Source organism: Acinonyx jubatus, chromosome A1 (assembly GCF_027475565.1).
Source record: "Acinonyx jubatus isolate Ajub_Pintada_27869175 chromosome A1, VMU_Ajub_asm_v1.0, whole genome shotgun sequence".
Taxonomy (NCBI): domain Eukaryota; kingdom Metazoa; phylum Chordata; class Mammalia; order Carnivora; family Felidae; genus Acinonyx; species Acinonyx jubatus.
This window is the reverse complement of record NC_069380.1, coordinates 116,118,292-116,144,962: the sequence shown is the minus strand read 5'-3', so window position 1 is coordinate 116,144,962 and position 26,671 is coordinate 116,118,292. Positions and strand designations below refer to the sequence as shown.

Below are 26,671 nucleotides of genomic sequence, written 5' to 3'. Positions count from 1 at the left end.
CTCTCCTCTCTCCCTTAATGATCACTAGACCTTTTCCCTCAGGACCCCAGACAGCTCCCAGGCAGCTGCCCCCACCCCTGCCCTCAGGCCCACAACAGGCACAGGTAGGTGGGTTATCATGGGTTGGGGGGAGAGAGACAGGTCCCTTCAGGACCCAGACATTCCCACCTGACCTCCTCTTCCTTGTCGCTCCCATTACTCCCCCTGCCAGTACATATCATGGACCCTGGCTGCCTGTACTATGGTGTCCAGCCCGTGGGGGTCCCAGGGCCACCTGACAGAAGAGAAGGCAGAGGTGTCTGTCAGGACCGGGTTGAACACAGGTGAGTAGTCAGTAGGGTGGTGATGGCAGGAAGAGAGAAGCTTGAGGAGCAGTCTGGTGGTGGCCATGGATCCAGTTATTCATCAAGTGTGTATTGAGTGTCCACTGTATGCCAGCCAGGTACTCAAGATATAGAAGGACTATGGCAGACCCAGTACCCCCCTCAAGCCTCTTGTGACTCAAGGGCAGACAGGAACTGAAACAAGTAGACAAACAGATGGATATATAATTTACAATACGGAGAAATGCTTTTCTTGCTTTCATTTAACAAATCTTTATTGAGCATCTACTGCATCCCAGATGTTGTAGGTATTTGGGATAGATCAGAAATCCTTGTCCGTGTGGGGAGTCAAATAAAAATAAGTATAATAAATAAGTTACATCATATGTTAAAAGGTATTAAATACCATGGGAAAAAAAGAGCAGGGTAAGAAGGCTGGGATGGAGTGAGGGGAAGTGGGCTATAATTTTTCATTAAGAGTTGCCAGAGTGTTTTCAAATGACACTTGAGCAAAATGAAGGGTGTGAGAGAGTTAATCATGACAGTGTCTGGGATAAGTGTCCCAGGCAGGGGGAGTGGCTAGAATAGAGGCTTCCAGGTAAACCCAGGAGTGGTGACAAGGCCAGTGGGGCTGGGGTATAGTGGCCAGGGCAGGAAGAGTGGGAGGAAATGATGTCAGAGAGGTAAAAAGAGTCAGATCAGGTAGGACCTTGTGGGGACTTTCGCTTTGACTCTAAGTGAAATGGGAAGCCACTGGAAGGGTTTTGAATACATTTTTAAGAATCCTTCTGGTTGCTGTGTTGGGAATGGTCAGTAGGAGCAAAAGCAGAAGTAGAGAGACCAGATATGAGGTTATTGCAGTAATCTAGATGAGACATCTCAGACTAGGTCATGGTAGTGGAGATGGCAAGAAGTGGTTGGATATGGGTTATATTTTGAAGGCAAACTGTCATGTGAGAGACATTGACACTTGGGGTGTGAGAGGAAAGAGCAGTCAAGAATGACCTCAAAGATTTTAGTCTGAGCTGCACTGTCCAGTGTGGTAGCCACTAGCCACATGTGCTTACTGAACACATGAAATGTGGCTAGTCTGGAGTAAGATGTGCTGTAACTATAAAACTACCAAATTTGAAAGACTTAGCATGAAAAAAAATCAGTACTGGATGAATATGACAGAAGTAGACATAAATTATCTTACTTTTTATATGGATGACATAGTAAAATGTTAATATGTTGGGTATGTGGGATTAAATAAAATATAATTAGTTTTACTTGTTTCTTTTTATTTTTTAATGTGGCTACTAGAAAATCGAAAATTACATATGTGGTTTGCACAGTGACCTCTGTTGGACAGTGCTGTTTGAGCAACTGAAAGTTCCTGGAGTTGCTCTGATCTGACATGGGGAAACTGCACAAAGCAGGGGGTGGTGGGGAGATCGGGAGCTCCATTTTGGATGTGCTGAATTTGAGGTATATATTATAAGCCCAAGAAGAGATGACAAATAGACCATTGAATATACAAGTCTGGAGTTTGGGGGAGAGGTCTGAGCTGGAGATCTAAATTTGTGAGTTTACAGCATCTACATGGGTGTATATAGCTGTGAGTGAGTGTCGATAGAGCAGAGGACCAAGATCAGAGTCCTGGCATACCCCAATATCAAGAGGTTTGGGAGAAGAGGAAGAACCAGCAAAACAGACTAAAAAGAAATGAGTAGTAAAGGAGAAGGAAAACCAGAAGAGTGTGATGTCATAGGAGCCAAGTGAAGACAGGAGGAGGGGGAGGTCAACAGTTCAAATGCTGCCAGGAGATCAAGAAAGACAAGGACTGAGAATTGGCTTCTGGAATTGGCAACATGGAGGTCACTGGGGACCTTGACAAGAGGTAAAGGTGAAAGCCAGATCAAAATGGTCTCAAGAGATAACAGAAGGAGTTGGAAGGTACAGATGATATTTTTTAATTTTTCTGCAAAGAGCACAGGGTTGAGTGGTTGTTACAGTGGAAGTGGAGTTAAGAAATGTTTTTTTGTAGGAGGCAGTGTTACATATGTTTATAGATGGATTGCAGGGATGTGGTAGAGAGGGAGAATTAGTTGCTGTCGGGAGAGGAAGGGGAGACAGTCTGGAGCAACATCCTTGTGTAGGTGAGAGGATGGTGCACAGAGGAGGGACTGGTTTCAGACAGGGATGTTTATGACAGCAGCAGAAGGAATGTAAAAAATGTGTGAAATTGGGTAGATGAGGCACTGGGACTTTGTGGGGTTTTTATCTGATTGCTTAAGTAAGCAATTTAAGTAAGTGTTTCTCACTTAAGTAAGAAACAAATAGGGTAGAGTCATGGTTTTCAACCTTAGCTGCACTATAGTGTGGGGAACTTTTTTTTTTTTTTTTTTTTTAGTTTATTGATTTTGAGAGAGAGAGAGAGAGAGAGAGCACACAAGTGGGGAAGGGGCAGAGAGAGAATCCCAAGCAGATTCTGCACCACCAGCACAGATCCCTATGTGGGGCTCGAACTCACAAACCAAAACGGAGATCATGATCTGAGCCCAAGTCAGATGCTTAACGAACTGAGCTACCCAGGCAACCCAGCCTGGGGAACTTTTAGAAATAAACATTCATGAGCCCATTCCCAGATGATCAAACTTAAATGTCTAGGATGGGGGCCATATACTGGTATTTTAAGGTTTCCCAAGTGACTTTGTGCTACTGAGGTTAAGGACTCCTGGAAAGTGACAGAGAATAATAGAAGACTTCCTGGGAAGATGGCATAAGCAAAGACCTAAGGGCTGAGATAAAGCAGCCCAGGGAAGCATGTTCTGGGCAGAAGGAACAGCATGTGCAAAGACTCTGAAAGAGGAAGAGAAGGTGGCTAAACTGTAGTAAGCAAAGGCAAGGGTGATATAAAAGGACGTCAGGGGATTGGGTGTGGGTCTCATTGTACAAGGTCTTACAGCCCATGTTAAGGGATTTGGATTTATCCCAACTGCAAATGAGAAGTTATGCAGGATTTCATTGAGGGAAGGGGTGGTGGAGGATAGTGAAATGATCTCATTTGCATTAAATTTTTTTTTAATGTTTATTTTTGAGAGAGAGACCGAGACAGAGCGTGAACGGGGGAGGAGCAGAGAGAGAGGGAGACACAGAATCTGAAGCAGGCTCCAGGCTCTGAGCTGTCAGCACAGAGCCCAACGCGGGGCTCAAATTCAAACTGTGAGATCATGACGGGAGCTGAAGTTGGACGCTTAACCAACTGAGCCAGCCATGTGGCACCCTTGTTAAAAAAATTTTTTTTAATGTTTATTTATTTTTGAGAGAGAGAGAGACAGACAGACCGTGAGCAGGGGAGGAGCAGAGAGAGGGTCAATTGCATTTTTAAAGGAGTGCTCTGGTAGTGATGGAAAGTGAGGTCCAAGGGAAGGCAGGAGTGGAAGCAGGTGACCAGTTAGGTAATTCATATCACCCTGGTGAGAACTCATGGGAATTTGGTCCAGGGAGAGAAAGTCAAGCACTTTTTGGAGAGAGAACCAAAAAGACTTATTGATTAGATATCGGCAACTGTGGCAGAAAGCCAGCTACACAGCCTTTCCCCAACTTTTCTACCAAGTAATACTAATGGCAAAGGAGAGGGACTGAAATTTTTCCAGTAAAAAATCCAAGTGTGCTCAGGGAAAAGGCTCTATGATAATCTTTTGGGTTCCCAACATCCCCATTTCCCTGTTTGAAAAGTGATCCAGTACCTTCCAAACATTCTATGAAGTGCTGTGGGTGGGGGTATCTAGGGACCTGGGTCTAATATATGTTCTCTCTTGCCCCACATAAGGCTCAGCAGGCAGGATCTGGAAGCACGGGAGGATGCTGGCTATGCTAGCCTTGAGCTGCCTGGAGATTCTACCCTCTCACTGCCCACCCTGGACATGGAGATGAATGATGACCTCATTTCACCCTATGCCAGCTTCTCATCCACAGCAGACCGCCCCACGCCCCTGCTCAGCGGCTGGCTAGACAAGCTCTCCCCTCAGGGGTGGGGCTACTGCGGAGGGAAAGGGAGGGTAGGGAGGGAGAAGAGGGAAGAGGGAGGCTGGGTGGTGGTGGTGGGTCGGGTCCCAGGTACTCCCAGACCCTAGGAACCCTCAGGATACAGCCTCCACCACTCACTCATCTTGGCCCCTGCCTTCCCCAGAAACTACGTTTTCCAGAGGCGCTTTGTGCAGTTCAACGGCAGGAGTCTGATGTACTTTGGCAATGATAAGGTGGGGGTCTGGGAGATGCTATGTTGGGCCTAGGGAAAGAGAAAGGGAAGGGGAGGGTTGAGAAAGGCTCGGGACTGGAAGATGGGAAGCCCAGGTCGGGGGCAGGGGGCTGTCACCACACAACTGATGTCAGCATCTAAAGTAGCTAGGTTAGCAGCTGTACCCCACTGCGTGTGGAATGAATGCCGATCTCATTAAAAGTTGGCGCTGGCCCCAGGGTCAGCACACATGGTTGAGTTGCTGTCCCTTTGGGTCACTGGGCTGTCTCTCCAGGATCCCTTCCCCAAGGGTGTAATCCCTCTGACTGCCATTGAGATGACCCGCAGCAGCAAGGATAACAAGTTCCAGGTCATCACTGGCCAGAGGGTGTTTGTGTTTCGCACAGAGAGCGAGGGTGAGAAGCAGGGCCCTACTGTGTCAGGGTGGGGGGCAGGGAAGCCATGTGAGCACACAGCTGCTGGCTAACCTGCTTCTCTGTCCCCCACCAGCCCAGCGGGACACATGGTGCTCCACACTGCAATCCTGCCTGAGGGAGCAGCGCCTCCTGGGCCATCCCCGGCCCCCTCAGCCACCCCGACCCCTCCGCACAGGCATGCTAGAACTTCGTGGACACAAGGCCAAGGTTTTTGCTGCTTTGAGCCCTGGAGAGCTTGCCCTGTACAAGAGTGAGCAGGTGAGAAGGGCCTGGCCAAGGCCAAGGAGCCTGGCCTAGCCCATTCTGGTGTCTCATTGAACCTGTTCCAACCCCCACAATCCCACCAGGCCTTTTCTTCCGGCATCGGGATCTGCTTCATTGAACTGCAAGGATGCAGCGTCAGGGAGACCAAGAGTCGCAGTTTTGATCTGCTCACGCCCCATCGCTGCTTCAGGTGGGGCCCAGACTGGCAGGAGGCAGGGATGGGGGAGAGACTTTTTTTTTTTTTTAAGTTTATTATTTATTTTGAGAGAGAGAGAGAAAGGGTGGGGGGGGGGAGGGAGAGAAAGTGTGAGTGGGGGGAGGGGCAGAGAAAGAGAGAGAGAGAGAGAGAGAGAGAAAATCCCAAGCAGGCTCTGCACTCTTGAACCCACAAACAGGGAGGTCATGACCTGAGCAAAGACAGACACTTAACAGACTGAGCCACCCAGGCACCCCTGGGGGAGAGACTTTTGAAGGAGACCCAGGGCAGGTAGAGGACTGGAGGCCTCTTCAGTAGGATGTCAGTGGGTGTGCACTGATGGAATTCCAGTGATCAGGGTCAAGGTCTCAGGAGGGTCTGGGCTGGCCCAGAAGTGGCCTGCAGGGCTTCCTGCAGGAATGGCTAGTGAGATGGGACAGGTAGGAGGGGGTATCCATGCCCACAGACTGGCTGTCCACCCCTCAGTTTCACAGCCGAGTCTGGGGGTGCTCGGCAGAGCTGGGCGGCCGCTCTGCAGGAAGCAGTAACCGAGACCCTGTCTGACTACGAGGTGGCTGAGAAAATCTGGTCCAATCGGGCAAACCGGCACTGTGCGGACTGTGGCGCCTCCCGCCCAGACTGGGCTGCTGTCAACCTGGGGGTGGTCATCTGCAAGCAGTGTGCAGGTGAGGGCTGGGGCCTTTAGCTAAAACAGGGAGAGGGAGCGGGGGCTGAGGCTGGAGGTTCTGGGTATCTATGCCACATACCCTTCATACCCTAACAGGTCAGCACCGGGCCCTGGGTTCTGGGATCTCCAAAGTACAGAGCCTGAAGCTGGACACAAGTGTGTGGAGTAATGAGATAGTACAGGTGAGGAGTCTGAAGAGGGAAAAAGTGGGGAAGATGGAAGAAAAGCATCCATAAAAGACTGTGGGCCCAGCTTGAGGGCAGGATTGAAATGTCTGACGACTCAAGTTCCTGTCAGTTGCCTCTGCCCTTTGTCATCCTACAGTTGTTCATTGTCCTGGGAAATGATCGTGCCAACCGCTTCTGGGCAGGGGCATTACCCCCAGGTGAGGGGCTGCATCCAGATACAAGCCCTGGCCCCCGGGGAGAGTTCATTTCCCGGAAGTACCGACTGGGTCTCTTCCGGAAGCCCCACCCTCAGTATCTAGATCATGGCCAGCTTCTCCAGGTAGGAGGGACAGGTTGGGGCTGATGGAGGAGGGCAGTCTCTGAGTTGAAATGCCTAGACTTGGCGTGGGGTTGGGGCTGTTTCTGATGACTGGAGGACTGTCCCCACACTGTCAGGTTGGGTCTTGGGGCTGACAGAGGCCCTTCCCCTTCTGTAGGCACTGTGTGCAGCTGTGACAGGACCCAACCTGCTGAAGAACATGACCCAGCTCCTCTGTGTTGAGGCCTCTGAGGGCGAGGAGTCCTGGTCCCCCTCAGCACCTGATGGCAGCTTCTCTGGTCTCCTGCTCCCAGGTAATCCCCAGAAGGACCTCCTTTCTCATCCCCTAAGAATTCTCAACCCTGACCCGTGCCTTGATTGTTCCAGGGAGCCCCGTGTACCCTTTTACTCATCCCATCACAATGGCCCAGTTTGGGTAGTTTCCCAACCTTCTAGATCCTCTGGGTCCTATATCCTGAAGTCATGAAATGATCAATGGCAGCCACTGCCTGGAATGGATCTGGATGTTTGAGGTGTTAGTGCTGGTGAACCCCTGACAAGGTCAACCCATAAAGGCGATCTCATCTCCCTGGGGAAGTCTGATCAAAGAAACGGTCATCTAATGATGCTTCTCTCCAGGGGTCAGGCCAGAGGGGCTGTGACACTTATAGGATGGCCCATGCTTAGAGGTTTCCACCCTGGGCTGACTGGGTGAATGGATGGCTGGTTGGGAGAGGCAGTGGGCAAGGGCTGGTGTCTTGCTTCCTACTACCATCTTTACTAATCTGGGTAGTAAGGGGTCCAGCCCCACTGGGCTCGACTGGGCCATGCTGCCAGTGGAGTTGGGTCCCACTGTCTTCCTCAGTCTGATCCTTTTCCTGATGACTCAGGCCATCCCATTGCACTGCACTGAACTGACCACTTCTCCTTCCCCTTGCAGACCCTTCCCCTGGCGTGTACAATGAGGTGGTGGTACCTGCCACTTACAGCAGCTTCCTGTACTGTGGTCCCATCAGCAACAAAGCTGGACCCCCACCTCCTCGCAGGGGCCGGGATGGTGAGAGGCGAGCCGAGGGTGGGGGGAGATGGGGCAGAAACTGGGATGAGCAAGGTGTACCGCAGAGGGGCGGGAAGGGCAAGTAGGGCCACACCCTGGAGTGGACTAGGTGCTGGGAATAAGAGAGGGACCATGCCTGGTGGCAGCACTGGGTGATAGATGAGAGCGTGTGCTCTGAAGTCAGACTGCCTGGGCCAAATCCCGGCTCTGCTACTTCCTACTAATGTGACTTGGGCAAACTACTCAAACTCTGGGCCTCAGTTTCCCTACCTGCAAAGAGGACTGAAGATGATACCCACCTCATAGTGTTGTTGTAAAGATTACGTGAGATCATACACAGGCAGAGGGTTTGGCGTAGAAAGAATAAATATGGGAAATGGGAATTATGACGGTAGGGACAGACATCTTCTGCCTGCTGACCATCAGCCTCCCCCTTAGCTCCCCCCCGAATGTGGTGCGTGCTGAGAGCAGCTCTGGAAATGTTTGTGTCAGAAAGCAGCCCTGAACCCCTCAGCCTCATCCAGCCCCAAGATGTTGTATGTCTGGGTGTGAGTCCCCCACCCACTGACCCAAGTGACCTTGACAGGTAACCACACCCCATGCTCCCTGCACTCCCCCTTTGCCCTTTGTGATCCTGAGCCTGCCAGCCCCTCTTGGTCCCCATTCTCCTCCTTAACCTCACTTTCTTTCTAGATTCCCCTTTTCCTTTGAGCTCATCCTCACTGGGGGGAGGATCCAGCATTTTGGCACAGATGGAGCTGACAGTCTGGAGGCCTGGACCAGTGCTGTGGGCAAGGTGAGCCAGCCGAGACCTCCTCCCTAACAGCCCATGGTTTCCCTGTCCCCAGCTGTCCCCATCCTGCCCTCTCCTGTTCCTACAGCCACCCCTACCACATCCACCTTTATTAACAGCTGTGCTAGGACCAGTGTTAGGCACTGCCCACTCAATAGCTCATTTAACTTTCACAGCAACCCTGAGAAGAAAGGATTATCAGTATTTCACATACAGGGAAACAGAGTTACACAGGTTATGAAGTCACTTGATCAAGGCCACAGAGCTAGGAGGCAGCAGAGCCCAGGATTGAAAACAGGCCTTTGTCTCCAAAGCTCATGGCTTGAACCTCATTGTGCAGGCCTTCTTCCCAAGGAAAGGCTGCCTCTAACTCCCACTTCCCCCTTCCCCAAGTTCTCCCAGTGCACAGGTGAGGCTGCCTTTATGAGACCCAGCGTCTCCATTCCCAGGCAAGCTGGTCTCTCTGTCCTGCACCCTCTCCCTGCAATTAAAAGTTCGGGCCCTAGGGGTTCGTGGGTGGCTCAGTCAGTTGAGCATTGACTTTGGCTTGGGTCATGATCTGTCTCCATTCATGAGTTTGAGCCTCACATTGAGCTCGCTGCTGTCAGTGCAGAGCCCCCTTTGAACCCTCTGTCTCCCTCTCTCTGCCCCTCCCCAACTTGCGCTCTTTCAAAAATAAATGAATATTAAAAAAAAAAGTTCGGGCCCTAAAGTCAGATATCCTGGGATCTGAGTCCTCCAACTCTCAGCCTTGTGAGCTTTTCCATACAGATAGAGTGGGTCTAAAAGATGCTCCCCTTGGCGTTGAGGATTAAGTGACATGTGAGACCTGCGCTGCTTGGCACACAGCAGGCCCTCCATCTGTGGGTGTTGAAATAGTAATGGTGATGATGATGCCCATTGCTCCAATCGCTCCCGTCCTTAACCGTTTTTTCCCTCAGTCCTGCTCCACCTTCAGCTTCTTATCACCCTGGTGCCCTCCTGACAACCCCTCAGAATAGTCGTGTGCCCTAGCAAGCATGCCCTTCCTCCTTAACCCCTGATGGCTGCCCTCCTCTGCCAGACTTATGAGCTGCTACTTTGCGGGGGTGGTTAGTGACTTCCCATTACCAAAGTCCAAGGGCCTCCTTCTGGCCTCACCAGGTCGGCCCTGCAGGATGTGACACTCCTCTGTGGGAAATGCTCAAACATTCATCGGAATGTCACAGAGTGATTTTATGTGTAGAATCTACTTTGTATTTATTTATTTTTTTAATTTATTTTTTCAACGTTTATTTATTTTTGGGACAGAGAGAGACAGAGCATGAACAGGGGAGGGGCAGAGAGAGAGGGAGACACAGAATCGGAAACAGGCTCCAGGCTCTGAGCCATCAGCCCAGAGCCTGACATGGGGCTTGAACTCACGGACCGCGAGATGGTGACCTGGCTGAAGTCGGACGCTTAACTGACTGCGCCACCCAGGCGCCCCTAGAATCTACTTTTTAACAGGGAGGGCTTATATTGTGTATTTCTTTTTTCAGTTTACTTTTGTAGTAGTTCATTTTTACTGTTTTTTACAAAAGTACTATTAGTAACAGATTGGAATTTTGAACAAAAAAAAAAAAGAAAAGAACTCCTTGTTTCATCACCACAGGTAGCTGGAGAAGCACCATTTTGCAGACCATCTCCAACATTTATTTCTTCACGTATCCTCCCCTGACCCCTTAGGGTGGTGGGATTTCCCAGGGCATCGTGACTCTTCAGTTAGAGCATTTTGCTGCCCATTCTTTCTTACCCTTACATCCCTTACATCCCTTACCCTTACATTTAAGGGCATAAGGCTGCCACACAGAATATCTTCTCTGTGTTGGCTGGAGCAAATTAAATTGAACTGAATTTCTTTCCTGTCTTTCTCCATCCATCTCCTGTGTTCTTGTGTCTTTCTTTTGTTCTCTCTCCATTGCTTTTCATTCCGGTCTTTCTTCTGCTCTCTCTTCGTGTCTTTCCCTATCCTTCTCACTCTTATTTCTCTCCACCTGTTATCTCTTTCCCCATCCTCCTTGTTCCCCATGTCTTCCTCTTGACTCACAGTGGTTCTCCCCGCTGAGCTGTCACCAGCTGCTGGGCCCTGGGCTGCTGCGGCTGGGCCGCCTGTGGCTACGCTCTCCCACCCATTCAGCCCTGGCCCCTGGCCTCTGGCTGTCAGGGTTTGGACTTCTTCGTGGTGACCACCTCTTCCTGTGTCCAGCACCGGGCCCTGGCTCTCCAGCCCCTGAGGACATGGTGCATCTGCGGCGGCTACAGGAAATCAGTGAGCAGGGGCGGGGACAGGGATGAAAGGTGGCCATGGGGTAAGGGACAGTGGGCCTTCATCTATTTGGGGATCCCTAGGGGAAACAGCAGAACATAGTGTATTCAGGCACAAGCTTTGGAGTCAGACTGCCCAGATACAGACCTCCACCTCTGTCACTTTCTAGCTGTGTGATCTTGGACAGGTTGCTTAACCTTTCTGTGCCTTAGTTTCCTCCTCTTTACAGTGGGCACAATGAAACAGTTGTAGTTTCAAATAAGGCAATGCATGTAAAACACTTATCACAGAGCCTGGTAGGACCCTATCTTATAGGTATTTAATAAATGTTACATGTTATAAATGTTACTGTTACTTGGAGTCATTTGCTGGTTGGAGACTGGGAGAGGGGACTGGGTATTCTCACTTCCTCAAAGAGAACAGTATGGGATAATATCAGAGGGCTTTGGAGACAAGAGACCTGAGTTCCAGCTCAGCTTTGCCATTTTATAACAAGTAATGAGACAAACAGCTTAACCTCTCTGAGCATTAATGTGTCACCTGTAAAATGGGGATAATAGTATGTAACTTACAGGATTTAATACAGCATTGTTTGTAGGGTTCCTAGTCTGGCACCTACATACCTTAAATACTTAGTAAATATTAGTCACTATGATGAAGACAGTCATGATACTGTCTCATGGTTCTCCTCCCAGGTGTGGTTTCAGCAGCTGACACCCCAGACAAGAAGGAGCATTTGGTCCTGGTGGAAACAGGAAGGTAAGTATTGCCCTTATCCTTGACTCTGGATCCCTCTTTCTAGAGCCCGCCCCGCACCGCCCTCCACCCTGGTCTGCTGGACCACTACCCACTTCTTCAAATTCCATTGCCTAGTTCAGGGGCTCTGTCTGGGTTGAATTTTGCTGCCCCCTGCTGGTGGCTCTTGGAAGGCTGGGCCTTGTGATCCTGGGCCTCTTAGTTTAAAGGACCCTCAGGAGCTGGCTCTGACTCAGGCCTCTTGGGTCTCAGGACCCTGTATCTGCAGGGGGAGGGCCGGCTGGATTTCTCAGCATGGACCGCGGCCATTGAGGGGGCCGCTGGCGGGGGCGGCACAGGGCTGCAAGAGCAGCAGATGAGCCGGGGTGACATCCCCATCATCGTGGATGCCTGCATCAGTTTTGTCACCCAGCATGGTGAGTGGGTACTGGCCAATACTGAGCCAGTAGGGGATGGGGGACATAGGAACAGCCAGAAGTTGTGATCTGCCTACAGAAGCTTTGCCTCCAGAGATTGCAGCCTAACAACAACCTGCTGTATGATCCTTGGCAAGCTTCTTTACCTTTCTGAGCCTCAGTTCCCCCATTGGTAGAATGGGGCTACTAACAGTCCTCGTTTTCTAGGATAGTTGTGATAGTAAGAGAACATATGTAAAGCATTTAGCACAGCATCTGGCAGGTAGTAAGTGTTCCAAGGTAGCTGTTAGTGGGCCGTGGGCGTGGAAGGGGAGCAGAGCAGCACTGAAATGTGACTGGAGATGGAGAGCCATAAAGAACAAAGAGGGGGCAGCTGTAAGGCAAGAGCCAAGCTGTGCAGCAAAATCCTTGAAGGTCTGAGCAGATTTATTCTGTGTGGGAGTTTTTCCAGGCATAAAGGCTCAGCTGTGCGAGTGGCTCCCAGAATTCTCTGTGACTTTTTGGCCTCTGCTTTATTCTCCAGCCCAAGGAGGCACCAAGTAGAATCTAGCTCCTTGATGAACCCCCTTTAGAAGGCAGGACTCTTTTTTTTTTTAATTTTTTTTAACGTTTATTTATTTTTGACGAGAGAGAACATGAGTGGGGGAGGGGCAGAGATGGAGAGAGACAGAATCTGAAGCAGGCTCCAGGCTCTGAGCTGTCAGCACAGAGCCCAATTTGGGCTCGAACCCATGAACCATGAGATCACGACCTGAGGCAAGGTCGGACACTTAACTGACTGAGCCACCCAGGTGCCCCTAGAAGGCAGGACTCTTGAGAAGGAAACTTCATGGAAAACTAAGGAAGGCAATAAAGGGGGGAAAGGCACATCCATTAACTACAAATAGTTGTGCTTACAACATTGACAGTGGATAGTGAGTGGCTAATGACATTCTCCACACTTTGGTAGTGGCCTCATGCACTGATTTTGCCTGCTCACTAGATCCCATCCTGTTCTCAGTCTTCCTCATGTTCAAAGGAGGGATTAAGTCAGCAGTCCAGTGAAAGCCCTGGAGAAAGAGCATGGGTGCCCATACCCACTCCTCCACAGTTCCTGGACTGCTGCTCTTCATTCAGCAGATGTTTACTGAGCTGCTCCCATTTGCCAGACACTGGACATATAGTGGTGAAAAGGGAAAGTTCTACGATGCTCAGAGACTAGTGGGAGAACTGGGTAATAAGTAAGAAAAATACAGTCAGTTCTCATTATTCATGGTAGTTTTGTTCTATGAAGTTATTGCAAACGTTGAATGAATGAATACTAAATTGTTGCCCCAGTGGAAATACAGGGTTGGGTTCCTGGGAAGCTCTGGTCACATTCTCATCAACTGATCCATCAATATGTAACTTTAAGTGTGTTTCTGTTTAAAGATACTTGCTTTAATATGTATTTGTGATCTGTTAACTTTGAATTCACAGCCAGCAGCACTGTAACTCATGCATAAGGAAAGCTTATCTGACACACATATTTTCTCCATAAGGCACATCACAGCCTTCTTGTACTTAGGAACACTAGACAGCACTTTAGCACTTCACTTGGGGGCCATTTCAAATAGTGAAACTACCCAAAGAAAAAAAGCACAAGAATGAAAAAATGTGGTTCTATATATACCATGAAGACTACACTTGTTTACCATATGAGAGCTTAGCTGGGAATGTGTCCAATAGGCAACTCAAATTCATCTCTGTTCTGCGCATGTTCACAAATGACTGGGAAAGTGCCACAAGTACTGGTTTGGGAGTTTCAAATAAATTTTAGCAAGTAGATAAATTCACAATATTGAATCTGAATAGTGAGGATTGACTGTAATATGATTTGAAAGTGCTATTTCAAAACCAAAATAGTGAGTGATGGGGACTCTGTGTAATATCATGGTTAGGGAAGGACCTTCTGAGCAGGAGTACTTGAGCAGGGTCTTGAGAGTCAAGACCATGGAGGCAGACTTCCTCCTCTCTGGCCCATTTACCCCAATAGCCCTACAGCATGTCAGGGGGGGTGGTGGGGGTAGGTCACAGATACTGGATACCAGGTGGGTGGGTGGGTCTTTGGGCAGTGGTGAGCAGAGATGCTGGCTGTTCTCAGGGCTCCAGCTGGAGGGCATATACCGGAAAGGGGGTGCCCGCGCCCGTAGCCTTCGGCTCCTTGCTGAGTTCCGGCGGGATGCCCGGTCAGTGAAGCTCCGGCCAGGGGAGCACTTCGTGGAGGATGTCACCGATACGCTCAAACGCTTCTTTCGAGAGCTCGATGACCCTGTGACCTGTGCACGGTTGTTGCCCCGCTGGAGGGAGGCTGCTGGTACTCCTAAGGTCCCTAAAAACTCTTCACAGATAGCCAAGGGACAACCAGGAACTCCACCCCCCCCACACACACCCCCTTGAATCCCTGAGGCTGTTTTGTGGGATTGGGCAGCCATCCTCCCCAGTACTTCCTCCCCACCCCTCAGGATCACTCAAGGACTCAGCTTAGGTCAAGGTGGGAAGGGGGCAGAGGCACATCCACTCTAGGTTTGTTTCTTCAAAAATCCCTCCACGCTCCCTTCCCAGATCATCTCCACCCCTTCCCCTTTCCATCCCAGAGTTACCACAGAAGAATCAGCGCCTGGAGAAGTACAAAGAAGTGATTGGCTGCCTGCCACAGGTTAACCGCCGCACGCTGGCTACCCTCATTGGGCATCTCTATCGGTCAGTATGGCCAGGACCCCCGCAGGCTCCTCACTGACCCTTTATCAGCTCTACCTGCCCCCCACATTCATTCATTCATTCATCCTGTAAACAATTGCTAAGTGAAAGCGTCAGAGCACAAAGGTTCAGAGTGTGGACTTTGAGGTCAGGCAGACCTAAGCTTTACTCTAGTTTTCCACCATTCTAGCGTGTCACCTTGGGTGTTATTTGTACTCTCTGAGCCTCAGTTTCCTCGTTTGTAAAAGGAAGATGGTGTAACGAATAGTACCCACCTCCTAGGTCATGAGAGTTGAAGGAAATAATCCTTCCAAAATCCTAACTATAGCACCTGGTGTGTATGTAGTAAGAATTCAAAAACGGTAAGCAATCAATATTATTTTGCTTTATTATTCTATGACAGACAAAGGGTTAGATGTAGGAGACACAAAGAAGAGTAAGTTGCAGATCTATCTTGACCAGTCTCTTGGGGAGACAGGACTTTAAACGATTCTAAGGTGAACACTGGCTATATTGTACTGATTACTCTATATCACAGGGATGGGCCAACTATGGCCCATGGGCCGAATCCAACCTGTTGCCTGTATTTCTAGATGAAGTTTTGTCCATGAAGTGTAAAGCCACACCCATTCACTTTTATACTGTCTATAACTCTTCTCATACTACAACAGTAGAACTGAGGAATTGCAACAGGGAACGTATGGCCTGCAAGCCTAAAATATTTACTGTCTGTCCCTTTACATAAAAGTGTGCTGCCTCCTACAATATTTATAATCACCCATTCCTTATCTGTCTCTCCCCTAGACTGGGAGCTCCTTGAGGCCAGTATTGTGTCTTACAGCTGTATCCCAAATGCTTAGCCCAGGGCCTGGCATACTGTAGGAACTCAATAAGTATTTGCTGAATGAATGGATGCATTGACCAACAGGTGAGCACAAGCTGCATCCCTTGTGACCCGTGTCACGCCCTTCTGCAGGGTGCAAAAGTGTGCTGCTATAAACCAAATGTGCACGCGGAACCTGGCCTTGCTGTTTGCACCTAGTGTGTTCCAGACAGATGGGCGGGGGGAACATGAGGTGCGGGTGCTGCAGGAACTCATCGATGGCTACATCTCTGTCTTTAATGTAAGCTCTCTCAACCCCTGACTATAGTCCCTCTTCCTGGATTCTAGATCTTGCTCTCCCCAACAGGACCCCAGCCCAGACCTCTGAAAGCCCTCTGCATCGGGAATCACCTTCCAGAGCCCTGGGCCCCTCTATCCCATAATGTCACTCCAAATGCCCATGCCCCATTAGTTCTTAGCTCTTCTGGCCTCTAATGCTCTCATATAGACCCTCTGGTCTTGTACATCTCTCCCTTCTTCCCTCATTTCCTAGCACCACCCCCCACCTCCACAATACACACTTCTTTTTGACTCTTCCACAGATTGACTCTGACCAGGTAGCTCAGATTGACTTGGAAGTCAGTCTTATCACCACCTGGAAGGATGTACAGGTAACTTGTCCTGACCTTAGACTCCTGAGTGGGCCAGGAGGGGATATCAAGACAGATATCAAGGGTGGCCTTCTGCTGCTGGACATTGGCCGTCAGCTTTCAGAGAAAGGGGGAAACCAAGGAGGGGAGTGCTTTGGAGAGAGGGGTTTGGTTTAGGATTTACTCCACTTATTCCAACATGAGGATTCTTCATTACACAATGGTGGCGAGTACTTCAGTTCTGCATGTAAAAAAAAGATCCAAGGAAGAGTTAGCTAAGTTAGACCAAGTGCTGAGAATAATAGTAATAAATAGGATAACAAACAGCAGAGGACTTATATTCTAAACCCTATGATCTCACTGTAACATCACACAACTCCATGAGGTGTACAGTCCTATTTTTTCAAATAAAGAAACAGAGCGGGGCACCTGGATGGCTCAGTTGGTTGAACATCTGACTCAGTTTCAGCTCAGGTCATGAGCTGGCTGTTAGTGAGTTTCAGCCCCATGTTGAGCTCTGCATTGATGGCGCAGAGCCAGCTTGGGATTCTTTCTCTCTCTGCCCCTCCCCTGCTCTGTCTCTCTCTCAAAATAAATAGACATTTAAAAAATAGTTATAAAAAAGAAGGCCTTGAGGGTCACTTATTCAAAGTCATACTGTAGCGAGTGCCAGAGATGTAACCCAGAGAGTCTGACTCTAAACTTGTCTTTCCATATGTTGTACTGCCTTGGGAAATACCCATGCAGCCTGAAGATGTGCTTCTGCCACTCCTGGGGTTCTCCCTTATAAGGGCCTGAGCCACATTGGGGATGAGGGGTAGGAGGAGACTTTTGTGGGGGGAAGTGCTTATGAGGCAACATAAGGGTCCTCTGACCTTGATATTTTGGATTCTCTTGTGTCCTCCTGAATACTTTACCCGTCCCCTCAGCTGTCCCAGGCTGGAGACCTCATCATGGAGGTTTATATAGAACAGCAGCTCCCAGACAACTGTGTTACCCTGAAGGTCAGTCCTAAGGGGACAGGTGGGGAGATGGGAGGATTGGGGGAAGCAGGGTCAGTGAACTGACCAGCATGGGTCCCCTGCTCTTGCCATGACCCCAGGTGTCTCCGACACTGACTGCTGAGGAGCTGACTAACCAGGTATTGGAGATGCGGGGGACAGATGCTGGGATGGACTTATGGGTGACGTTTGAAATTCGTGAGCACGGGGAACTTGGTGAGCATGACCATGTGTGTGTGGATGCACATGTGATGGGGGGAGATCAAAGTCACCAGTGCCTTCTTTTACCAAATATAGTGGACATTGTCCTCGTGCATGTGAGGGGACATTCTACACTGTTGACCACTCCCTCTTTCTCAATACTCTCTTCTCTCTTGGCTTTTGTGGACCCCACAAACCCTAGGTTTCCCTTCTGCATCAAAGAAGGCTTTTCTTCCTCCTTTGCCTAGATTCCAAATGTTGGAGGAACCCAGTATTCAACCTGGACCCTTTTCCTTTCTCTATCTACATTCTTCCTTGGATGCCTCATCCATTCCAGTGGCTTTAAGTGCCATTAAAAAGCTGACACCCAAATTTTTATTTCTGGCCCAGATCTTTCCTCTGAGCTTCAGACTCACATATTTAACTCTCTACTGCACACCTCCACTTGTACGTCTCATAAGCATCTCTAATTTAAAATGTGCAAGACTCAACTCAGTTTCCAGACCCCTTCACCCAGCTATTTCCCAGTTTTCCCTAACTCAGTTATCAAGGCTGGGAGTCTTCCCTTTCCTTCAGCTTCACACCTAACCCAACCACCTAGTCTTGTTGATTCTATTACAATCTGTCACTTCTCTCCATCTCCACCATTACCACCACCCAAGATGAAGTCACTGCTATCTTTCTTCTCCCAACATTAACCACTAAAATGTAAAGCCCCAGAAAGGGAATAGCTGGCTAGTGTTCCCTTCTTGCCTCCCGATGATCCATTTTCCAGCAGTCAACACGCATTGCAAGCGTAAATCACGTCATGCCATTACCTTCCGATGGCTTTCCACTGGACTTAAAATAAAATTCAAATTCCTTATTATGGCCCACAATCCCCGAACGTCTGGACCTTGCTTATTTCTTGGACTTCATCTCACATAACTCATTCTCTGGGCTTCAGCCATGCTAGCTGTTCTTCAAACACATCTTTCTTGACTCAGGGCCTTTATTCCTGCATTTTGTCATGCCTGCAATTTTCTTCCCCTGATCTTAGCATGGCTTGTTCTTCCCACCCCTTCTGGCCTCAGTCTCATCCTCAAATGCCCCCTTTTTGAAAGGCCTTGCCAGTTAAGTGTCTGACGTCAGCTCAAGTCATGATCTCATGGTTCATGAGTTCGAGCCCCTCGTCGGGCTCTGTGCTGACAGCTTGGAGCCTGGAACCTGCTTCAGATTCTGTGTCTCCCTCTCTGCCCCTACCCCACTCACGCTCTGTCTCTATGTGTCTCTGAAAAAAAATAAGTAAATGTTAAAAAACATTTAAAAATTTGAATGGCCTTTCCTGGGCATTACCCTGTCCCAGTGGCTGCCCTCTTCTCTCTCAGCTTCTTATTGTTTCTTTCAAAGCACTAATGGTCTGCAATTCTTTGGTTGACTTAAGGCAGATTTAAGGTCTGCTCCCTCACTGTGCTGTGGGCTTTGTGTTTCGTGCTCATCACTGTATCCCCAGGGCCAGCACAGTGCCTGGCACAGAGTTGGTGCTAAAATAAATACCTGTGGCTGGGTGGCGGGTTGGATAAATGAATGTTACTCGTGGGAAAGGAGTTGGGGGCTCCAGGCTGTGGACGGATATTCTGGTTGATTTTCACTCCCACTTTACCCCTTCCTTAGAGCGGCCCCTGCACCCCAAGGAAAGGGTCCTAGAGCAGGCCCTTCAATGGTGCCAGCTCCCAGAGCCCTGCTCAGCCTCCTTGCTCTTGAGAAAAGTCTCCCTGGCCCAGGCTGGCTGCCTCTTCACAGGTGAACCTCCCTCTTCAGTCCAGCATCCCCATCCCCAGGCCTCTCCCCCAGGACCTTCCACCCAGCATTGCCCGTTTGTGCCCAGGTATCCGCCGCGAGAGCCCAAGGGTGGGTCTGTTGCGATGTAGGGAGGAGCCACCCCGCTTACTGGGAAACCGCTTCCAGGAGAGGTTCTTTCTGCTGCGTGGTCGCTGCTTGCTGCTGCTCAAGGAAAAGAAGGTGAGGGAGGCTGGCAGCCCTGTGGGAGGAGCTGTGACTACATCAAGCCTCTCACTCCACAAATCATGTGCTTATCAATCTCATTGCTGCCCTGGTCCTTTGACCTCTGTGACCCTGTGATTGCATAACCCCAGTGTTTCCATGACTTCTTGACCCAAATGACTGTGATCCTTCTCTCACCTTTTGACCTCACTGACTGCCCTCTTGTTCTCAGAGCTCTAAACCAGAACGAGAGTGGCCTTTGGAAGGTTCCAAGGTCTACCTGGGCATCCGAAAGAAGTTAAAGCCTCCAACACCGTGAGTGTCCTTTCCCAGCCCACATTTCTAGGGCCTTCCTGCCATCACCTTTCTGGCCTTTCTAAACACCCTTCTCTGTTCTCCTTTGCCTCCTAGGTGGGGCTTCACATTGATACTGGAGAAGATGCACCTGTGAGTACCTCCCAGCCTGGCTCTTCTCTAGCCTAGCCCTGCACCCTGTCCAACCCCTCCCTATCCTCCATCCCTAGAGCTACAATCCCTCCTCTCCAGCTCATTTCCCTCTGATCACCCCCAGCTACCTGTCCTGCAGTGATGAGGATGAGATGTGGGATTGGACCACCAGCATCCTCAAAGCCCAGGTGAGGGGAAGGAGAAAGCTGAGGGCTAGGTTGGAGGTCCCAGCTCTAGTCTTCAGTACCACCCATACCCATTGTGCCAATTCTTCAATTCCCTCCAGCACGATGACCAGCAGCCAGTGGTCTTACGACGGCATTCCTCCTCTGACCTCGCCCGTCAGAAGTTTGGCACTATGCCTTTGCTGCCCATCAGAGGGGATGACAGTGGGGCCACCCTCCTCTCTGCAAATCAGACCTTGGTGAGGTCCCCCAGCCTGCTCCAGTGCCCTCCTGATCCCTGCCTGTGTCCTTGCCACACTGCAGGAGGGGAGTGGTGTGCCTGTCATCCTAGTGCCCCCCCTCTGCCTTCTTTGTGTCCCCACTCCCCACCCTTGCCTCCTGTTGCCAGGCCTCACTGTGTCTCTGTGTCTCTCCCTCTCCTCACCCCCATCCCACCTGTGCCCAGCGGCGACTTCACAACCGGAGGACCCTGTCCATGTTCTTTGTGAGTACTGTGCCTGTCTCAGCTGTGTGCCCATCAGCTGTGTGTTCCTCTGTGCTGCCTGAACCGGTGTACCCTCTCTATTTGTTCTGATGCAGGCCATCAATGTGTGTGTGTGTGTGTGTGTGTGTGTGTGTGTATGAGAGAGAGAGAGACAGACAGACAGGCAAACAGACAGAGAGACAGAGAAGGAGACGGACAGTGTATAGTGAGGGACCAGAAGGAATCAGAAAAATAAAGGACGGTAGGATGTGACAAGGAAAAGGGAAGTGGTCATAAGATCTAAGAAAGAGAAGCAAAGTGGTTAAGTGAATGCATTTTGGAGTTAGACCTGGGCTGAAGCCCTAGTTCTTCCATTTACTCACTGTGTGATCTTGGGCAACTTACTTAATCCCTCTGTGCCTCAGTTCACTCACCTGCAGTGTAACCCACTGTACAGAGTTATTTTGGTATCATACATGCAAAGTATTTTGGAGCATCTGGCCCAGAAGAAGAGCTCAATAAATGTTAGTGATTAATAATGTAGTAACTCTAACTCCGTGCCTGCTTCATGCCACCTCATTCCCATCCAGCCAATGAAGTCAACCCAGGGGTCTGTGGAGGAGCAAGAGGAACTGGAGGAGCCTGTCTATGAGGAGCCAGTGTATGAGGAAGTGGGAGCCTTCCCTGAACTGACCAAGGACACCTCTACCTCCTTCTCCACCATGAGAGATCAGACAGCCAACCCTGAGACGCCCCTCACCAGCCAGAGGTCCTTTGATCAACCCTTTTTCCCCAAGGCAGGTGCCCCAGGCCCAGAGGAAAGGCCACCAGAGCTCCCTCCAGGCCCCCCTTCAAAGAGCAGCTCCCAGGCACGTGGGTCCCTGGAGGAACAGCTGCTCCAAGAGCTTAACAGCCTCATCCTGAGGAAGGGAGAAACCACCATAGGCCTAGGCAGCCCCTCCCAGCCCTCCAGCCCTCAGTCCCCGAGCCCCAATGGCCTTGTGACACAGACACCTGGCTTCCCCACCCAACCTTCCTCTTCTAGTTCACCCTCCAGCCAGCCCCTCACATGACCCTAAGACCAGAAGTCTGAAGGGGTAGGTAACCAGAAGACCCAAGTTCTCACCATGGCAGACACTGCTGGGAGCCTCCTCTGCTCTGGATGGAAAGACTCTAAAATCCAGTGCGGTGCTATGGAAAGACCACAGGACTCAGGGCTCTGGACTCTCCTGCCCAGAGAGGGTCAGAATGTGGCCCTCACTGAACCTCCACTCATTATATGTACCATGATGTCACTGAAATAAGGAGAACAGTGAACATCAAACTGTTTCTTAGAGCAGTAAGCCCCACATATGTTTCCTCATCAAGGACAACTCCTTATATATTTGATATGTAGGTGTCCTGTGAGACATTTTGGGTTTGAAAAGAATGGTTTTACTGCATTAAATAAAAAAAAGGATTTGGAAGCCAGAGAGCTGAATGATTTCCAAGTCTATCCTACCCCACCTCCTACATTTGGGAACTACATTGAAGACCTAGAGTCGGGAGATTGATTGGGGTTGAGAGTTGGGGTAAAGAGGAGCCAACAAAGATGTGTCATTGTTAATAAACCTTGGAACCAAAGGCTACTGTTGCTTCATTCATTCATTCATTCATTCATTCATTCAGCAAATATGTACTGAGCACCTAATTGGGTGTTAGGTATTCAGTGTGAACAGAACAGATGGGTCCTGCTTTTATGGAGCTTCCAGTGTAGAGGAATAGAAAACATTAAATACACAAACTAACTCAGTGATGTGAAGAAATTAAACCTAAAGTGATGTGTTTGTGGAGATGGCCCTTAGGCTGGGAGGATGGGGAAGGCCTCTGTAATGAGCTGAAACTTAAAGAAGCCAGATAGGTGTGCCTGACTGGCTCAGTCAGTAGAGTACTTCAGATTAATCTCAGGGTTGTGAGTTCAAACCCATGCTGGGCATAGAGTGTACTTAACAAAACAAACAAACAAACAAACAAAAAAAACTAATGGGACTTGATTCGGTGGCACCTGGCTGGCTCAGTCAAAAAAGCATGCAACTCTTGATCTCAGGGTCATGAGTGTGAGCCCCATGTTGGGTGTAGAGATTGCTTAAATAATTAAAAAACTTAAAAAATAAAGAGATGCCTGGGTGGCTCAGTTGGTTAAGTGTCCAACTCTTGATTTTGGCTCAGGTCACAATCTCACAGTTGGTGAGTTCAAGCCCCACATAGGGCTCTGCTCTGACTGCACAGAGTCTGCTTGGGATATTTTCTCTCCCTCTTTCTCAGCCCCTCCCCTGTTCTCTCTCTCTCTCAAAATAAATAAAAAAACTAAAAAAAAATGTTTTTAATAAATAAAAAATAAAGAAGCCAGACATGTGGAGTACTGGAAGAAGGAGCATTCCAGAAGGAGAGGGAAAGCAGCAGGCATGAAGGCTTTGCAATGGGAAGACTTGGCCTGCTGGGGAAACATCAAGGAGGCTGGAGTTGTGAAGCACAGTGAGTGAGGAGCCAGAGAAGTGTATGGGCCGAAAGGGGAAAGATTGGCAGGGGCCCAATAATGCACAGCCTTGCAGGCCATGCTAGGGTGTTTGGATTTTATTCTAAAGCAACTGAGAAGTTTTAAGGAAGAGAGTGATATGATCTCATTTTCTTTTTTAAAAAAAGATAAATCACTGGCTATTTTGTGAACAATGGGTTATGGAGGGAGTTGGGGGTGGGGAGAGAGTGAAAGACCAGATATTAGACAGAAAACTGATTATGGGGCTTGGACTAGGTTGGTGGTTTTGGGAATTCAAGGAAGGTGATCAATAAGAGATCTTTTAGAAATAGAACCTATAGAACTTGCTAACGGATGGAATGTGGGGGTATGAGAAAAGGGCAGACTGACTCTGGGTTTCAGACTTTCCTAACTGGATGGAAAGAGGTGCCTTTGGTATTTTATCTGGGGAAGATAACTTGGGAAGGGTCAGGGAGAAGAAGCAGTTTTAAAGGTTTGAGGTATCTATTAGATATACAAGTGCTGGTGTCAGTGGTCTGTTGGAAATGTGAATTTGGGGCCACAGGACTGCAGTGCAGAACCTGAAAAGTAGGCCCTAACGGTGAGAGGGGCCTTCTGGGACGCAAGGCCCCACACCCATCTCCCCGCTTATATCCACTCACAAGTACCATTTAGCTTCCATTGGCCCCAGACACACCTGTTTTCCTCTGGGACTGGTTTCTTCCTGGCTCCAGGCAATTTTCTCACCACTCACGCTGGCTTTTCCAGTTCTCTGGGAATTTGGGAAGGGTCTGAGAACAGTCCTGTTTCCCTTGTCAAAATCATCTTTGCTCAGGCATCCAGTGACTCAGTTTCCCTGGTCACAAACTGAGTTCCTCCTTGCCACACGTCACCCTTCGCGCCATCACCGGAGATCTGCATATGTAAATGAATGATTAGAAATAATTAAGAGCTGAGTCAGTGGCTCTACTAGAAACAGAACCCAGGCGTCTTGACTCAGAAACTTAGAGTTTCCCTACCGCGCAGCAGACGCGGCGTCCACTCGGCGGCTCTGACCCTTTCCGGAGTTTTAGCAGTAGTAACAGAAGTTGATCCGGTTTCTTCTCGGCACCTTCGCGCTTCGCAGCCCTGCGCGAAGTCGGACGAGGCGTGGGCGGGACGGGGGCGGAGCTGAGCCAGGTCCGGGGCGGGGCTTTGGCGTGGGCGGGGCTTCCTCGAGTTCCGGAGTCGAGTCGCTCGCCTTGGCCGGATCGGAGATGCAGCCGCCGCCCCGAAAAGTGAGCTTGGCCTGGGAATGGGGACTCCTGGTGGGCTGGCGGAATGGTGGGAGTTAAGGGGCTCCGGAACCGCAGTGGGGGACAAGGAGTTGTAAGGGTTCAGGGCCTAACCCAGAAGTAACCCAGGAAACAGCCTAGCCCCTCCCCGGTCCCGCCCCCTCACCGCTCCCTGCGCGGAGTGTTTTTTCCAGGTCTCAGGCGCTGGGGGTCTTCATCCTCTTCTTACCCTCACAGGTGAAGCCGGCTCAGGAGGTGAAGCTTCGCTTCCTGGAGCAGCTGAGCATCCTTCAGACCCGGCAGCAGAGGGAGGCAGATTTACTGGAGGACATCAGGTAGCTTCTGATCCCCTCCACGTACTCCCCCCACCTTCGCCGTTGCGCGCCCCGCCTCTCCTCAAACCTACATCCGTCGGATCTGGGCCGGGGAGGGGAGGCAGAGGGTGAAGAGTTCTCCACCCTGCCCATTACTGGCCCTCACTTTCGGCCTCCCTCTCCAGATACCAGATAGGACTTATCCTTCTTCCCACCCAACACACAGAAACACGCACGTACCCTCCCTGAAACCCCTTGACCCCATACCACTCCCTCCACCACACAATCAAGCTTAGAGCAGAATCTTACCTCCCTCTTCCAAACCTGTTGGAAGGCTGGAGGACAATGTATTCAGGCCCCCATCAGTCCTCACGTCTGAGCCCACTGATGGTTCTCCCGGGGGGGGCGGGGGTAGGATCCTGCTGAGGCTCTGAGCAATGAGGTGAGGTTGTTCTGGGTTGCAGCTGCCTGAGGTGATCTCAAGGACTCTCTCTTAAGTCTCATTTGCTCCTGGTATACTCACACTCTAGGCCTGGCTCCCCTCTTCCTCCTGCCCAGGCTGAGGAGAGGATTGAGGGTGGGAGAACAGGACTAAACTGTAACACCACCCTGCTCCATTTATCTCCACAGGTCCTACAGCAAGCAGAGGGCAGCCATTGAACGGGAGTATGGGCAGGTATGGAACTCCTTTCTCTGGACTTTGTCTTTTGTTCTAGCCTCCTTTAAACCACCAGCATTGTCTCTCCACACATTTTTCTGTTCTGGTCAAGAGCAAAGGCCTAAACAGAGGGGTGTCAAATCTTTCTTGTGCTACTTGTTGGCTGTGTGACCTTGGACAAAGTAGTTAGCCTTTCTTGGCCTTGACATCTTTCTCTGTACAATGGAAATAATAATTGTACCTTCACGTGGGGTTGTTGTAAGGATGGGATAGGTTAATGCATGTAAAGCACTTAGCAAAGTAAGTAGCACATAATATGCATCTGATGAATGGCGTTAGTATACTCTGATCCCATATTTTCCCAGTTGGTGAGAATCTTTGAGAGGTAACTGGGTCTATGATGACTTTCCCACCAGGCACTTCAGAAACTGGCTGGGCCATTCCTGAAGAGGGAAGGGCACCGGAGTGGGGAGATGGACAGCAGGTGGGTCCCATGGAAGTAGGGAGGTCAGGAGACCTAGAAGAGATGAGGAGCTCAGTCTCAGGAATCTATGGGAATAAAGAGTCAGTGAGGGGGGAGGGCACGTGAGCTGTAGGTAGAGCTGACACAGCAGCCAGAGAGGAGCTGACCCAGCAAGGACACTGTGGGTGCGGGCAGAGGGCATGAGTGATCCTTGTGGCTGAGCTAATGGGCTGATCGATTGATAGGCTCCCAGACAAGGGGGATGGGAAAGCACTCTGTCTCTTATGGTGTTGGGGTTGGGGGGGTCTCATGAAGCTTTGGAGTGCTCTCCTCCTCAACACAGACCTTCTATGGGGAGAGGCAGGATGGTGTTTGGTGCCTGGCGCTGCCTGCTGGATGCCACCATGGCTGGGGGCCAAGCCCGGCTCCAGGCATCTGACCGATACCGTGACCTGGCAGGGGGCACAGGGCGGAGTGCCAAGGAGCAGGTGCTTAGGAAGGTATGTCTATGTGGATGGGATGAAGGAAGGGCTGGCTCAGGGCTGGGGTGATCCAGGTCAGGACTCTGTGTGTCCATGCCCCTAGGGAGCAGAGAACCTCCAGAGGGCACAAGCTGAGGTGCTGCAGTCTGTCCGGGAGTTGAGCCGAAGTCGGAAGCTGTATGGGCAGCGGGAACGTGTGTGGGCCTTGGCACAGGAGAAGGCGGCTGATGTCCAGGCTAGGTGGGGTCGTGTGGAGTTGGGAAGCCTGGCAGGAGGAGGAGATCCAAGGCATGACAGCCAGGCCTAAACTCGACTCCTCTTCCTTGCCTGCACAGACTGAACCGAAGTGACCATGGGCTCTTCCACACTCGAACCAGTCTCCAGAAACTCAGCACCAAGGTTTGGGGGATGTGGATATGAGGGAGGGCAGGAAGGAGGTGGGCAGAGTAGTCTCGTGGTTTGGAAACCAAGGGCATAAATCTGAGAGACTGGGACGAATCCAGGCTTCCCTACACCTTCAGTCCTTGACCTTGGTTAACCTGATCTCTCTGAATCTCATTTTTTTC

General features: G+C 50.1%; 2 protein-coding genes and 1 long non-coding RNA gene across 12 annotated transcripts in view; 2 read left to right on the top strand and 1 right to left on the bottom strand.

Annotated features, from left to right (window-relative positions):
• Positions 1 to 22,027, top strand: part of ARAP3 (ArfGAP with RhoGAP domain, ankyrin repeat and PH domain 3) — a 25,242-nt gene extending 3,215 nt beyond the window's left edge. For 5 of the 7 annotated variants that reach the window (XM_053222211.1, XM_027042873.2, XM_027042869.2 and 2 more), the window contains 31 exons: positions 43 to 104; positions 212 to 323; positions 4,141 to 4,341; positions 4,501 to 4,570; positions 4,844 to 4,964; positions 5,059 to 5,243; positions 5,333 to 5,439; positions 5,932 to 6,131; positions 6,230 to 6,315; positions 6,458 to 6,640; positions 6,798 to 6,933; positions 7,560 to 7,676; positions 8,115 to 8,262; positions 8,370 to 8,472; positions 10,540 to 10,759; positions 11,452 to 11,515; positions 11,765 to 11,928; positions 14,051 to 14,263; positions 14,544 to 14,649; positions 15,623 to 15,770; positions 16,072 to 16,140; positions 17,049 to 17,123; positions 17,222 to 17,336; positions 18,975 to 19,103; positions 19,189 to 19,322; positions 19,537 to 19,619; positions 19,716 to 19,751; positions 19,876 to 19,939; positions 20,038 to 20,175; positions 20,382 to 20,420; positions 20,990 to 22,027. In XM_053222211.1, the coding sequence (XP_053078186.1) occupies positions 43 to 104; positions 212 to 323; positions 4,141 to 4,341; positions 4,501 to 4,570; positions 4,844 to 4,964; positions 5,059 to 5,243; positions 5,333 to 5,439; positions 5,932 to 6,131; positions 6,230 to 6,315; positions 6,458 to 6,640; positions 6,798 to 6,933; positions 7,560 to 7,676; positions 8,115 to 8,262; positions 8,370 to 8,472; positions 10,540 to 10,759; positions 11,452 to 11,515; positions 11,765 to 11,928; positions 14,051 to 14,263; positions 14,544 to 14,649; positions 15,623 to 15,770; positions 16,072 to 16,140; positions 17,049 to 17,123; positions 17,222 to 17,336; positions 18,975 to 19,103; positions 19,189 to 19,322; positions 19,537 to 19,619; positions 19,716 to 19,751; positions 19,876 to 19,939; positions 20,038 to 20,175; positions 20,382 to 20,420; positions 20,990 to 21,472 (4,111 nt within the window). In that variant the 3' untranslated portion in view covers positions 21,473 to 22,027. The remainder of the gene's footprint in view (positions 1 to 42; positions 105 to 211; positions 324 to 4,140; positions 4,342 to 4,500; positions 4,571 to 4,843; positions 4,965 to 5,058; positions 5,244 to 5,332; positions 5,440 to 5,931; positions 6,132 to 6,229; positions 6,316 to 6,457; positions 6,641 to 6,797; positions 6,934 to 7,559; positions 7,677 to 8,114; positions 8,263 to 8,369; positions 8,473 to 10,539; positions 10,760 to 11,451; positions 11,516 to 11,764; positions 11,929 to 14,050; positions 14,264 to 14,543; positions 14,650 to 15,622; positions 15,771 to 16,071; positions 16,141 to 17,048; positions 17,124 to 17,221; positions 17,337 to 18,974; positions 19,104 to 19,188; positions 19,323 to 19,536; positions 19,620 to 19,715; positions 19,752 to 19,875; positions 19,940 to 20,037; positions 20,176 to 20,381; positions 20,421 to 20,989) is intronic. The other 2 variants (XM_053222212.1, XM_053222216.1) reach the window with 2 other exon arrangements.
• Positions 20,990 to 24,307, bottom strand: LOC113594788 (uncharacterized). The gene is made up of 2 exons (XR_003415223.2): positions 23,934 to 24,307; positions 20,990 to 23,829 (listed from the first exon to the last, which is right to left on the bottom strand). It is a non-coding gene; the product is annotated as an uncharacterized LOC113594788 (long non-coding RNA).
• Positions 24,079 to 26,671, top strand: part of FCHSD1 (FCH and double SH3 domains 1) — a 12,022-nt gene continuing 9,429 nt past the window's right edge. For 2 of the 4 annotated variants that reach the window (XM_027042912.2, XM_027042922.2), the window contains exons 1-7: positions 24,079 to 24,191; positions 24,426 to 24,523; positions 25,133 to 25,178; positions 25,577 to 25,644; positions 25,988 to 26,123; positions 26,209 to 26,345; positions 26,441 to 26,504. In XM_027042912.2, coding sequence (XP_026898713.1) covers positions 24,171 to 24,191; positions 24,426 to 24,523; positions 25,133 to 25,178; positions 25,577 to 25,644; positions 25,988 to 26,123; positions 26,209 to 26,345; positions 26,441 to 26,504 — 570 coding nt within the window. In that variant the 5' untranslated portion in view covers positions 24,079 to 24,170. Of the gene's footprint in view, positions 24,192 to 24,425; positions 24,524 to 25,132; positions 25,179 to 25,576; positions 25,645 to 25,966; positions 26,124 to 26,208; positions 26,346 to 26,440; positions 26,505 to 26,671 lie in introns of all 4 variants that reach the window. The other 2 variants (XM_027042907.2, XM_027042920.2) reach the window with 1 other exon arrangement.